At 40.0% G+C, this 14130-nt stretch overlaps 1 protein-coding gene across 1 annotated transcript; it reads right to left on the minus strand.

Moving 5' to 3' along the window:
- Positions 1-817: 817 nt before the first annotated feature.
- SLC34A2 (solute carrier family 34 member 2) lies at positions 818-13685 on the minus strand. The gene is made up of 12 exons (XM_026071121.1): positions 13571-13685; positions 13331-13468; positions 12645-12773; positions 11575-11718; positions 10846-10957; positions 8969-9164; positions 8181-8276; positions 5665-5785; positions 4754-4921; positions 3251-3367; positions 3035-3159; positions 818-1393 (listed from the first exon to the last, which is right to left on the minus strand). The coding sequence occupies exons 1-12, from the start codon at positions 13674-13676 to the stop codon at positions 818-820; spliced, it is 2028 nt and encodes a 675-aa protein (XP_025926906.1). The 5' UTR covers positions 13677-13685.
- Positions 13686-14130: the final 445 nt, after the last annotated feature.

The following is a 14130-nucleotide window of genomic DNA, read 5'->3' on the forward strand; positions in this document are numbered from 1 at the left end:
AGATTGGGGAGGACTATCTAGAGAAAGGAACGGCCACAGAACAGTGTCCCAAGTCCACCAAGCCCTTCAGCGGTCACCTGGTGTCTGCAAACCCAGTGTGTAACCTTCAGCAGGCAAAGGGATCAGCAATTACATTTTGGCCTTCAGCTTGAGACAAAAGATGACTACTCCCATCCCCAGGGTTAAACGAGACAGAGAGGGCTCAAAATGGACTTATGCATACCTTCATGCCATAGCAGGACTCCCAGAGCTTCTGAAGGATGTCCCAGCATTTCTTTTTCATTCACACATAAAGAATAGATACTGTCCAAACTAGGACTACTATTTTCCTTTTTGATCACTGCAAATAGGCAAATGAAAATATTTGGATTCTTTTTGTTTGTTTTTTTTTTCTTTTCCAGAGCCTTATGGGTAACATAAAGTGACTTTTGCTGAATAATCAAACAGGTCAGGGAAGCTATTCAATAAGCATATTTTGGTTTTTTGGTTTTTTGTTTTATTTAAGTTTGAATTGCTCACCACTCCTTTCATCCCTCTGTTCATGGGACTACATAGGGTTTCTTTAGTTTGCTACTGATAGCATTGGATGAATGTACCACACAATGGATCCTCTATAAGCAAATCTGTCCCTAGCTTTTCACCTGATTTTCTGGGGACTCTGTCAAGCTTGTTTGACTCCATTCCTTGACGAGTGATATACCACTGGCTGCTGAAACCTAACAAAATGTTCACTCTGTCCTCAGTGCATTGTCCAAGCTGGTTTTCAAGAGCCTTATTGTCCTATGCTGTATCCCTGCTATTATGAGTTGATCCACTACTATAAGGCTGTGTTATTTGTGCCTGTTTTGTCAACACAAGCCGTAGGTGGTGCCCTTCTTACACCTCTTTCTTCATCAGCCATTGCAATGGTGTTTTCATAAACCTCCATAGTTTTTAGCTGCTTATCTTTGGCACCCTCCTGTTCTGTGTTGACTTTGCAGCACTTGCAGAAGCCACAACAGTGTTTCCCACAAAAGGAGAGCGTAGACATAATCATATTGTCCCAGGGCTCGAGGGAGTGCATCCAGACCGGTAGGAAATCCCAGTTTTGGAGCTTCTCAGGCAGTGAGTGTGGCTTCCTCGWCTGCATAACGTTAATTACAACCACAGCAATACAGAGAGCAAGCAGGGGAAGGCAAACACCCAAAAGGACTGGCCAGCCTGCCAGGGACAGACCAAATACAAACAAAGGCAAAAGAAAGAAGCAGATGAGAAGATAAAATATAGCAAACCATCTGTACTTGGCTGTTATGTTTCCCAAGCTCTTGCTCATGCGGATTGGCAGCCGTGTAAAAGGCAGCGGGTAAAACAGAATAATCCCAGAGACATTGAAGAAAAAGTGGCACAGGGCAATCTGGAAACAAAAACATTAGAGAAGCTCAATAGCTGAAATGCCTTTAAAAACTCCTACCCACATAATAATAACTTCCAGCGGTACTAAGGCTCCATAGTTTTCCTTCCCTTGCTCCTCTCTTTGTTTGTTCCCATCTTCAATGCTATTTCACTGCAAGGCCTTTCCTAGTATGGATCAAAGACTCAGCAATACATCCTCCATAGTACAGATCCACTGCCTGCAAACAGGACACAGCATTTGGAAAGAAGGCAAGCCTAGAGAGGACAACATATCTCCTGGGACTGCAGAAGTTTTAAAATGCATCTTTCAACTGCAAGAGAAGGAGTTCATCAGAAAGAAAGCTGACAAACCAAACAACTATGAGGAAACATGCCTGTTGTTAGTAAGGCATGAGAACTGTTTGTTACTGAGTTCTGCATCAATAAGTTTTCCACCAAAAGATGGGAAGTGTAAATGAGATATTGTGTTCAGGCCATTGAGAAATTGCTAACGATACAAACCTGGATTTTCCAAAAATGAGCTAAAAGTTTATATGGCACTGAGGATATTCTTGGGATGTGAGTTTTTCTGTGACTTTTAATAAACACCTGATTAATATACTTCAAAATTCTTTATAAAAAAATAAGTGTGAAGAGACACCTACTTCCTCAAGCTTTCAGAAGTCACTCAGGAAAAATAAGCATGTGTGAACAAAACAGTAAGTTCCCTGCTCCAATTATCTTATTTTCCTTCCATAATTGTTATCAAACTAAAGCAAACATGAAAGTATACAGTTTTGATTTTTAAAGTACATTATAAAAATAGCTACTTATCACAAAATCTGAGCTTGATCAAGATAATACTTTCTCATGATTACATCTGTTTTATCTTGCCTGAGGACAATAAAATCACTACTATAATTTTCTTTCTGCTTTTCCATGTATGTCAATAGCTTTCATTGAGGCTAGTAAAAAAAGTATGCACTCTATTCATAAAGAACACTAAATTATCTTCACTCTTTGATGTAGAGGGTTCATTCAAACATTGCCTTCTACCTGGAATGTTCTTTAGAGAAGATAAATGGGTGCCCAAGGCCAAGCTGCCTACTTTTCTGAGCCAACAAGGAATTCAAAGAAACCTACTCAGATTAGAATTACAGTGAGAAATTAGATGTTCCCATTCTCACTGAAACATCTTGCCATCTTGTAGGTTTACAATCTTCACCTAAATGACCAGAGTCCCTGTACACAGCACAAACAGCATTAGGATACTGAGAAGGGAACTTACAGAAATTAGCAACCCAAACAGAGGATTTACTAAGAGAGTTGTCAGAGATGTGGGCACTAAATTCTGCATTGCAAAGACCCCATGCTCAGGGGTCAAGTGGCCAACCTTGACCAATTTCTGAATGAATTCATTCAATTCAAGCCAAATTTATGAAAGTAAGATTTTGCTATATATCAACATTCTGGGAAGGTTTAATACAACCTTTTTGCTCTAGTTGTTAGAATCAGTGAGTTGTCATTAACAGTACACACAAAATCAAGCACAATATCCATGTTCCGATATGGGATATTTGCACTAGAGCTAATTTTATCAGGTTTTCATTCAGAAAGGTCACAATTTCTAAATGAAGTCAAGGAAGCATTGGTTTATACTGACCTGTAATGAATATTTTAATGTACTTCCTGGACTTGCTAAAGCTGCAAGTATAGCTGTTGTGGTTGTACCAATGTTAGCTCCTAAGGTAAGGGGATAAGAACGCTCGATGCTTATAACACCAATGCCTAGGAGAAAATAAAAAAGTTTGAGTGGTTCTGGAATGATAAAGAAGATAAAACACAAGGATAAAGAATACAATATTGACAGACAACTTACCAACAAGAGGTGTAATAGCAGATGTGAAAACAGAACTACTTTGGACAATGAAGGTCATACCAGCCCCTGCAAGCATAGCCAGGTATCCAGCTAGCCAAGTAAATGGAAATGGGAAATCTAAAAAAACAGAGGGAGGACATTATCTTTAGAAGATATTTAGAAGATATAACATAGCAATGAAAACACTATTAAGCATTTAAAATGTAAATATATTGTTTGTATATTTTCTCATACACCAAGATTTTGGTTCACAGTTGGTTCTACTGCTCTAAACATACCCTGTTCTTTGTAGTCTCTCCCCAGACTTCCRCCACTGGACACACTTTGACATGACTTTGGCTTGGCACACCTTTGTCCTCACCCAGTGTAGCATTTATGTTCTAATACAATTAAAAAATGGAAATGTTTCCATGGAGCTCAACACAATGGCTTCTAAGTGTCTGGAGTGTCTTAGTTTCGGCAACCATGCATTCGCTACATAAATCTGATCTTCAGAAAACACTGAAGACCCATCCTGCAAAAATCAGCTTATTTGTCCTAACTAGTTTCAGGTCGATCACCTCCTAAAAATTCACTTGTTACTCTTGCAAAAAAAGACTAAGCAAACTGCTTAGAGAAACTTGATGGTCTGCAGATTTATGAGTGAGCTAAGATGTCAGGACTTAATCAGCTGGGAAGACAAAGAGGAACACTGATTAGATCACAAATAAATAGTAGCTGGCAACTGATTACTTTCTACCCCTCTTTTCTGATTCAGTCAGTGATCTTTGCCCAGAACAAGAGAAGACAGAATGGGGACCACTTTGCTGCCTTCCCCATTTCTGTAAGCCCTCTCTTTTACCACACTCAGAATATGCCAGGACTGCTTTTCCCTGCTGCAGGTTCTAACCTCTCCCTTCATTCAAGGAGAATGAAGAAGAGGCAGCTGAGTGAAAAAAAGTGTTTGCACAAAATGATTCCAGTGTGGAAAATCACCTGAATAACATAGACACACATAGGAAGTACCACTATTCAGTCAAAAAAGGGCTCTTTTGGCTGCCCTATCTTACTGAAGAGTGTTAAAGAATGAAATAGAGCAAGTAAAGGAAATTAGACCATTAATCACTAAGAACTTTTTTTTTCAGCTTACTCTAGAGGAAACATCTAGGCCTTGTGCCAGAGCAGGCAATCACAGTCTCAGCACTTCAGCACTATCTTTTGAGGACGTGAACATTACATTTCTAACAGCTAATGATTATACATAAAGAAACAGAGCCTGGACTTTGGTCTCTGTTGCTGTTAATCTGCTCCCGTTCAGAAGCAAGCTGTTAACTAATAGATTTTAAAAAGAAAGGAAATAACATGCTAAGGAGAAGAAATGTTTGGAGAGGAGGGGTATATTTTGATTTAATACTGCTTTCCTCAAACTATGCTATAATATCTGCCAGCACACATGATACCAATAAATGTGCTCAGTGTCCTTGTCATTCCTGAACACAATCTTCAGGGAAAGCAGATAATTACCAGTGTTGATTGTCTTCTTGATAACGCTCGCCACCTGTCCTTTAAGCACAGAGTTTAATAGCTTAACGATCATCACCAAACAGGAGCACAGAACAAGCAGGGACAAAGCCAGAAGGATGAGACCAATGGCAAGATCAGGCAGGTTTGCTTCTGCAAAGAGATGCCGGCCTAAAAAAGAAAAGGAAAAGGAATCAGCCTTAGCCACAGTCCTGCTTCTGACCCCAAGCCCATCTGTGGTTTTCACGCACTCCCCTAAGAAAATGGGTCCAAAGCACACATGGCTCGAGGAGATGACGAAAGGAGTGAAAATGCTGCCTCCCTGGCTGCATAAAAGCTATGTCTGAGAGGGGCAACAGGGGCTCTTGTATAAATATAAAATTATAAAATATGCTTATAAAATACACAGTGGTCACATGCGTAGGACAGGCAGAAGCTGGGTGACCTCGCACAGCTTTGTGCAAGGCAGGGGAATACAAAGATGCGAGGAAATCTTGGTGCACTCCCAGCTGGGTTGGTGGATCAGCTCTTCCCCAGAGACAGCTGCGCACCTGCAAATGGCTGCTGAAAGTCCTCAACAGCACACATGGGGATAGAGATATCCAAGAAACCACTACAGCAAAATAACCATAGCACCAAGTCACCTGAACAGCAAGAGCGACATGATACTGAAAACCTCATTTACTGACACCAGGGAGCATGGAAAGAGATCCATGTGCAGCTAGATACAGTGATGGTCCCAGTAACTCCAGCTGTATAACTATAACAGAGCACAGGCTGCTCTGACTGCACCCACAGTTGTCCCACATATAAATATACAAGCGTATACCCGTGAAATGGTCTGTTAATACCATTAAAAAAATTACATAACTCAGTAAAGACACTACCAAAGGAGAAGTAGTTCTACTACTTACATTTACTAATATAGTCCGTTTCAGATACATTTTTGATGGTCCACGTCAAGTTTCCTTCAGCCCAGCAAAGTTCAGGAGATGTGCAGTTTTCTGAAGGTGGAATTGTGACATTCTGCAAGGTCTAAAGATTGCCAGACAAAGCAGATAGTTCAGTCAGCTACATCCCCTCACTAAAAGCTCATGCAAAGTTCTCCTAGGTTTTTCCTGCAATCAAGCATTCATTAACTGAAGACAGATTTGTAAGCAGGAGTGTAACTTGATGGCAACACTTTAATGACAAGGCAAATTTTTTTGTGTTCTTAAAAAAATGGTAGTTCTGTTATTCAAGTCCACATAACATTTAAAGATCAAAATACCCCCTAAATCTGCTACCTCATAACAACCATAGCACCAAGTCATCAGTAGCTAAGAACCTCCATTACTGATGTCAAGATTCATGGAAAGAGATTCATGTTGGGTTGCAGCTGGAGGACAAGCGGCATTCCCGTTCCAGCCACTGCTTTCCGGGGTTGAAGAGACTTCTACCTCTTCACTGTGTTCTTCTCTGCAGTTAATGGTCTAGTGAGGCCTGCACAGGACAGGGATTCCAAAGGCTACAATACTAGTCCAACCTCTCTTACAAGCTGGTTACAATGCCTTTCTTGCCTCAATTTTCCTACCTGTAGAAATGAAGGTGGTGCTACTGCTTTCCTTTCTAAAGCTTAAATGATATTTAAAAGCCAATTACAATTATTATGATTAGCATTAGTAGAACTGAGGCAAACCTGAGTTCCCATTCATACCACAAAATGCTCTTGCTAATAAGAGCCCTAGCTCACAGCCCAGACACATGATGTTATGACACTGGGTCCATAAGTCCTTACACGGATTAAGAAACCAGGGAACAGTTTGCTGACTGAACTGCACTCCCATACAACAACGGTTACCAGCCAAATGTACTGYGGACCACACTGCTGAACAGGAGTTTTAAGGAGTTTTAAGATGAATTTCATTTATTCTCTTTTCCAGAAATGGGATAAAAGAAATCGTATTCTGTCTCTGGGCACTGCCTGCGGAGAGCCACATGCACTTTCCTCCTCTAGCTGATGCAGAATGATCCAAAACGGACAAATCCAGGTGCAGAACCAGTGTCCCCCACATCTTCAGTGAGGAGCATAGTCACTGGCCTACCCGAGCACCTCAGCCTTTACAAATAAAACACAAAATTGCTTCTTGCTGTCTTGAAATTCTTCCAGATACTTTAGTTTCAAAGCAAGTCAAAATGTTTATTCCTATACTAATAAAAAAAGGGGGGGGGCACAAATTTCTCCCTGTCATAAGTCTGTTCAATCACCCCACCAAGTTCAATTCAAAATTGTAGGAGTTTCATGTGTTCTTGTAATTTGTCTATGTGCATGGGCAGCAGTTACATAGCCACAGTACAAACACATACAGAAAAACTGTATTGCACCTACACTTTCTGTGCAGTTGCTTATCTTCTAAGAGCAGGGAGACTATAGAAGGAGCGAGGCTCAGACCTCACTGAGAGTTAGGCTACGCCTGCCCAGGCAGTGCAGCACAGAGGTAGCCAAAGTGCTAGCTGGGTAACTGCAAGCAGTACATCTGCGTAAGCACGCTGCTTCACCCGAGAGGAAATACTCAGCTCCTCAGCCGGGTAACCTGAGCAGAGCTCCATATTAGTGCAGCTCCACTCCTGGCACTCTCCCAAGCTAGTGTTTCACTGGCCATCCAGATCGTCATTCAATAGGAGTTGGGCTCCTCTAAAAACCCAAGCACTTAATTTTAATCTCTCAGCTGCATGCCCCTAAGTATCTTCTGTCTTGGGACTTTAGGAATTACTTTTATATGCATAATAACAAGTGGAACAGTCTCGTTAGCRATCCAAGGGCTATTTAATGCTCTAATTGTTAGTTAGCAGAAGAACACAAACCAAACACTTAGCTCCATAGTCTACCAAAATATTCATTAATGTCAATCTGAGCGACAGATGCCTTCAAGCTACGGTGTTGCTTGGGTGAAGAGCAACAGGATTTAGCACCACAGAAGCTTTGCCTGAGGGCAGTTTTCCAAGAAAGATGAAATAACCAAGCGCCAGCAGATCACCCTAACACACATAAACCTAAAGCTGGTTAGATCAGATAGATAAATAGTGGGTGAAAAAAGGTTTTATTGTGACCATATTGCAGAATTTTTCCACTTTCAGGGAGTCAGTAGGAGTATCAGGGTTTAAAGGCATTTGGATTTGAAAGGAGTGAAARACTTTGTTCCAAACTGCCAGTTCTGATAAGCAAGGGGCTGCACGGTAATAAAAGCAACCAGGTCATGCTCACCATTGGCATGACATGCTTCGTTTAAGTGGAGCAAAAACTATATTAAATTGTTTTCATTCTTTTTCTGCTGCAAAAGAAATGCTCATTTAAAAATCTAATTTCACAATCCTATAATAAGGACTGTCAACTACAGATCAGTAATATATTTCCTGAGGAGCCTAACAACTAATTTAACATAATACTCACCGTATTGGTTTCAGTTACGCACCAAATCTTTACCAGGCTTTTGTTTTTTGCGGCTTCATCATTTGTAGCAATTGCATTTATTACTGATTTATCAAGCTAAAGGAGGGGGAAAAAAAGAATCATTATTCTAACTTGCATCACATATTTCTGTTCACCTCTACTCAAATAACTCCCTTTGGAAGCAAGATGCCTGCTCAACCATGCCAGGTCTGCATGACCATCTCTGATGCTGGACCTGCTACCCAACAGGGAGGGGATTTACTCACGGAGAAAGGTACAGCTCTGCACACACGAACACTCATACCCTGCCTCAGTCTCCTCAGATCACCTACCCCCTCATCTTACCCATCCTATTGAATAAACTACACTGACACATCTGTCTAACTATAAGTTTTTACTGTCATTTTAGGAGCTGTGAGCTCCTCTGGTCTCCAGCTGCCCCTCCAGACTGGTGTGTTTCCAAAAATTTCTGTGTCACCTCTTCAAGGCCTGTGCAGATCTTCTTGATGTGTTAGGGTGTCTCAAATATCTGCCAGTGTCTAGGCAACAGGTTGCCATCCCATGTGTTTGCCCTCAGTCTGCCTCCCCAGTCCTCCTAGTTAGGCTTATCATCATTAAGGTGAAATTTGGGGGAAACAGAAACAGGAAATATTGAGCTGTGGCTTTATGAAATGTGAATAAAAGAAAGATTCTATCTGCTAATGAGCTTTAACCCCAAGGACCCAGAGAAGTTTGACCAGTCGTAACAACCAAATAAGCAGCTTCAAATGAAGTGAGAGAAAGCCTACCTCAATGATGAGCTTTGTAAAAGGGTCTGTGATAACTTTTAGTAGCTCAGGGGCATCATCACCACTTTCAAGATGAAAAGACTCAACTATAACATTGGTGAGATGGTAAAGATAACCTGAAACAACTTCAATGGGCAGCAATGCAAACACAGCAAGCCAGTTAAAGAAATCATGGATTGTAGCTCCAGCAAAGGCCCTGCAAGAAGAAATAAAAAAACAGAGCTGCTTTTAATTAAGCAACATATGCACAACATCAGTTAGGATGAAACCACAGGGGTGAGAAAGAAGCCCATTTCAAGGTGGGAATTATTTAATTTCTAGGGTCACAGAAGAAGAGAGCTGCTTTGTTATAGAGCACTAATTTTTTTGCACAAGGGGCCCAAGTCAAGGGACTGAAACAAGACAAGCTAGAAAAGACAAAACAAAGTAACAGAAGACTGCCAAGACTACCTGACTGAAGAAAGAAGTCATTGTACAGCCTCCATTCGTTTTGCCTCTCACCCCTTCTTGTTGCATATTTAATGCTTAACTGGGAGTTGCCCCAGGAGCTGTTCTCCCTGGCTYATGCAGGAAGATGCTCTTTGTAGCCCTCTCACGTGTTCCTGCAAACCGTTACTGTACATGTCCCTCCCAGCTTCCTTTCCATAGCCTGAACAGGCACAGCTGTTTCCTCAGGGGCAATCTTTCCCCTGTTCTTAACAGCTTCTTAGGGTCCTCTTAGTTCTGTGCAATCTGCCTGTATTTGTTTTACAATGTAACACCTGAAATCAAGTGCTGTGAAGGAAGAGGAAACATTCCTTGAAATGCTAATCCTGTAACTTTGGCTCCCCATGACAAATTGCTTGAGGGGGAACGTTCAGAGCAGGCCAGCAGAATTGACAATGCTACCACAGAGAAAATATTTTAATCATTAATGGTAGCCAGCTTTTTTTTCCCTTTTTTTGCTGCCCGGATACTAATAGGCTACTTTGACACTGCAATTTAAGTGTCAAAGGCTAGCAAAATGAAAGATTCAGGACAGTAAAACTCAGAGAAATATGCTTTTGGCTAGGTGTATTTCATATGTCTGGTTGTGTCATGAATAACAAGGTACCAAAGTTTCATATCGCTCCCAAGTTTACTGCCTAACTCCAGTAGGCTATAAGCTCTCTCAGTACTAATGTCAAGTGACAATCTAAAAGTTGTCACTGTATATATTTGATAGTGGAAATATTAATTTCCCTACGCTTATCAGATCTTGCTTACTATGCACTTCAAAAACCTTGAAATTTCAGGGTCTCTCTTAAGGACAGTAGACAACAGGTCAAAATTAGTGTAATATTAACTTTCTGYACAACCCTCCCATAACAAAGCAATAATGAAAGGTAGGTGGAACAGTGGGAGCAGTTTGAAAATTTGCCTTTCTGTGAGATCGTATTAAAAAAGGCAGACTTACAAAAACACAAACCTTTTAAAGGAACCCAGTATGCTTTTCTTCAATTATATGAAGCCATATATTTATACAGTATTACACTTTGACTATAATGACACATATGTGAGGAATGATGACAGCTTAGAACTTGCTATCCTTTCAAAGCTGACAGTTTATAAAGCAGAATATTACAGAAATGCCGTCATTTTTTCTGATGGCAAAGCAAAATAGGACCTGTTTTTTACCTTCATTGAGGTAAGTGGTAAAATGCTAAATGACTTAAATTTGCTGTATTAATAGGTCATTAAAGCTGCTTTAGAAGTTTGCTTGCAACTTTTCTAACCAGACATTCAAATTTTGGACAACAGAATGGCTGAATGGCTGTAATAGTGACAGGAAATATAGAAGAAAAACTGTTAAGGAGGAAGAAAATAAACTTTTCAGAGCTAAACTTTAAGTACAGTACCTTCTAAATTCATTCCTGTCCCCAGCTTGCATGAGTGCCACAATTGTGTTTGTTACCGAAGTGCCAATATTCGCCCCCATTATGATAGGAATAGCCGATCGAACTGTCAGCACTAGAAAGCAGAAAATGAAACACTGAATGAAAGAATCAGAGCATCAGCAAACTATTTGATCCAGTGAAAATTAACATCTATTAATGTCATAGGGACCATGATTTCCCTTGACACCAGTGGGATTAGGCACTCCGATCCAGATATGTTTGCTTTAATCAAGCCCCTTGGGAATGTAGCACCAGCCTGGTGACCCTCACTGAATCTGCAGCACATGGTTGTCTCCTTTCACTGCATGGTAAGGGGCCAGATTAAGAGAAAGTCTCTTCTTTCCCAGGCATTATCCTACTTACTGCAGGATTTTGAAATGATGCCACAAAAACAAATGACGTTCAGTAGCTGGTATTCAGTATCTGAATATGAGGAACATATTCAGATACTTCAAAAGCTAATGCATTCAATGCCAAAGGATCCAATGCTTTTCATTACAGTTATGGACACCTTTTTCTGCAGGGCTTTTTTTTTTTTTTCTAATTTAATATCAGAGCAACAGCTGTGAAAATCTTTCGTGCAGTCCTGACTCTTATACCCAAAGTTTCTACAGTTTCAAGAAAGATAGGGGTGCACCCTGCACTGAGATTTATGGGTAATTTCTAGTAAGATACCGTAACTAGACTTACACGTGGAGGACACCATGCTGACCACAATAGATGAAGAAGTGCTGGAGCTCTGGACCATAACGGTCACCAGAACCCCAATCACCAGTCCTGCAACTGGATTAGACAACACGGAGTCATCTTGAAAAATGTCCCCAGCTGCTTTACCTATGAAAAGATATTCTTAGAGTCAGGGAAGTGCCAGGTAAAGGAATTAGCAGAGCATTTGATTAAAGAACATTCAACCATTTAAAATGATAGGTATGTGGCCATGCTCGCCAGCTGAAAGATGGGACAAGGTGAGGTGGCCCAGGGATCCTAATTCAGGTCCTGAACTCCCAGCTTCTCAGATAACAGAGAATATTTTATATTCTTTCATTTCAGCAACTGAAAAAGCTCTGGTGAGCTCTGCAGAGAACTGTATATAACCATCTCCATCAAAGGAAAGACTATAGAATAAAAAAACACACGAACAGAGATTCAAATGCTATTACTGCCTTAATGTTTTTGGTTACTACCAAAAACTATTTTATTAATTCTGAGTAATTCAGTGCCCACTTCTGTTTCTGTAGTTTTCTGTGGTGCTAAAAATCCAGAATAACTACACAGAAACCCACATATTTCTCTGATCACCACCTCTGAATCCATGAGCAGAATTTCACTCTTGGAGATAGGTAAATGTAAAAAATACACTTCAGTAGTTTTCATTTTCAAAGGATTTTTGAGGCATTTCAGTGCTGAATGCTTTGATCAAGGATACAATTTTCTTATTTCTTCCTGTTGAAATGAATTTCACATGAGACAGATTTATGCACAGGTGTATTTGTGTGAACTGTCACTAAAGTATCAGGAACTTCCTAAGAAGTCCAGGCCAATAATCCCTAACATCATCAACACTTTGGAATTTGAGAAACAAAGGCCCCTTTCAAGGAAGGTCAATCTTCAATCATAAATGCTTCCTTCTGAATCTATATCTGCATGTATAAATGTATTAAGTACATTCTTGAAGATGAAAGCTTCAAATCTGGTCACTCAGATGAGGTTTACTGTCTCATTCATAGCTTATTCTCGATATTTTAGAAGTATTTTCATACCTCCTACCAGTTGAAAAGCAGAGCTCAGCACATCCAGGGAACACACGAATAAGTAGAGTAATCCAAGCAAGAGAATAAACTTCCCTATCCCGTACAATACACGAATGATTTTCCCTTTTCTATCCAGTTCTGCAAAACAAATAAGTTATACATAAAAATGTGTTTGATGTATCCGGTGTTCTCACTGGAACTGTTTAGCACTCAAGCAGAGACTATGGAGTCAAGGACAGTGTTGTGACCCTAGTGTGTGATTAAATCCAAAAGAATGTTCTTCTTAATCAAATTTTAACTAATGAACCATTATAGTTAAAAGCTTTTGATATAATACAAAGGCTTTATGAAATCTGAGATTGATCCTTGGTTTTACCCATCTATCCTAACTCAGTAAAGAAGAACTATAGGAGCCTGAAAATAAGATCCCATTACTTTTGGATTGTTTTCTGTATATTTTCTCATGCTTTAAGTACAGTAAGCAGCATGATTTCCAGATTCTTCTCATCTGAGCAAATATAATATTTTACCAGTGGGGACACTGGCACAAAGAATGTAAAGGCTACATCTGAAAACCTGAATGCTCAGATCAGAAATTCAGTTCTCCAAAATCTATCACTTCAGAAAAATAATTTAGACAAACAGAGCAGAAGTGATGGAAAAAAAATGTAGCTTGTATACTGAGAAATGGCTACCTGACCACTTGACCCCAGTGTCCTGCAGTTCTGGCAGAGCCCATGGGTCTTCTTCTTCTGGCCTTGCCTCATCTATCAAGGCTGTTGTGGAAAATGCAGGTTGAATTTCCCCTTTGTTTCCAAGGGAAGCTACATTGCCTGATGAAATAGAACACAAAAAAAAGAATTAATTATCTTCAACCTTCCCCCAAAAGCCCCAAACTTATATATCCCTGTAACTCACAGGTGAGCACACACTACCTTTATGATTTTCTCCTTCTTTTGCAGGCATGTTCTGGTTTTGTTTGGAAGAATCCCCTATATAGTTATTGGTTTCAGGCTTTTCCACCTCAGGCCAAGGAGCCATGATCTGTGACTAACAAAGTAGCGCTCATTAACATGTGTCTGCAGTCAAAATATTCAACTCACAACAAGGTATGTAAGAAACATGATTGTCTCAAAGAGAAAAAGAGATGGAAATGGGGTGGAAACAATTTGTCCTTGAACACAGTTTTTTTATTACTCATTACGAATTATTCCTTTATTTGTGAAATTGCTATCTCTATTTTTTATGGAATCACACAGTTGATTTATTTGTGCAATTTACACAATTTTTAGAAATTATTTCCATCTCATGCTTGTATTTTTGTTTAATTTTAACTGTCATGAAAGCAAAGATACCACTGCTTTCCAAACCTTAAGTATTTCATTAATTAATTTTATCTTCTTTCAGCAAAAACTCAGAGGACTCTTTTACTTTTTCCATCCTCTGGTTTTAACTGACCTCTTGTACCAAACTAGGAGTTCAATATACAGACCCT

The sequence above is a fragment of the Apteryx rowi genome, unplaced genomic scaffold (assembly GCF_003343035.1).
Source record: "Apteryx rowi isolate R43461 unplaced genomic scaffold, aptRow1 scaffold_321, whole genome shotgun sequence".
Classification (NCBI taxonomy): domain Eukaryota; kingdom Metazoa; phylum Chordata; class Aves; order Apterygiformes; family Apterygidae; genus Apteryx; species Apteryx rowi.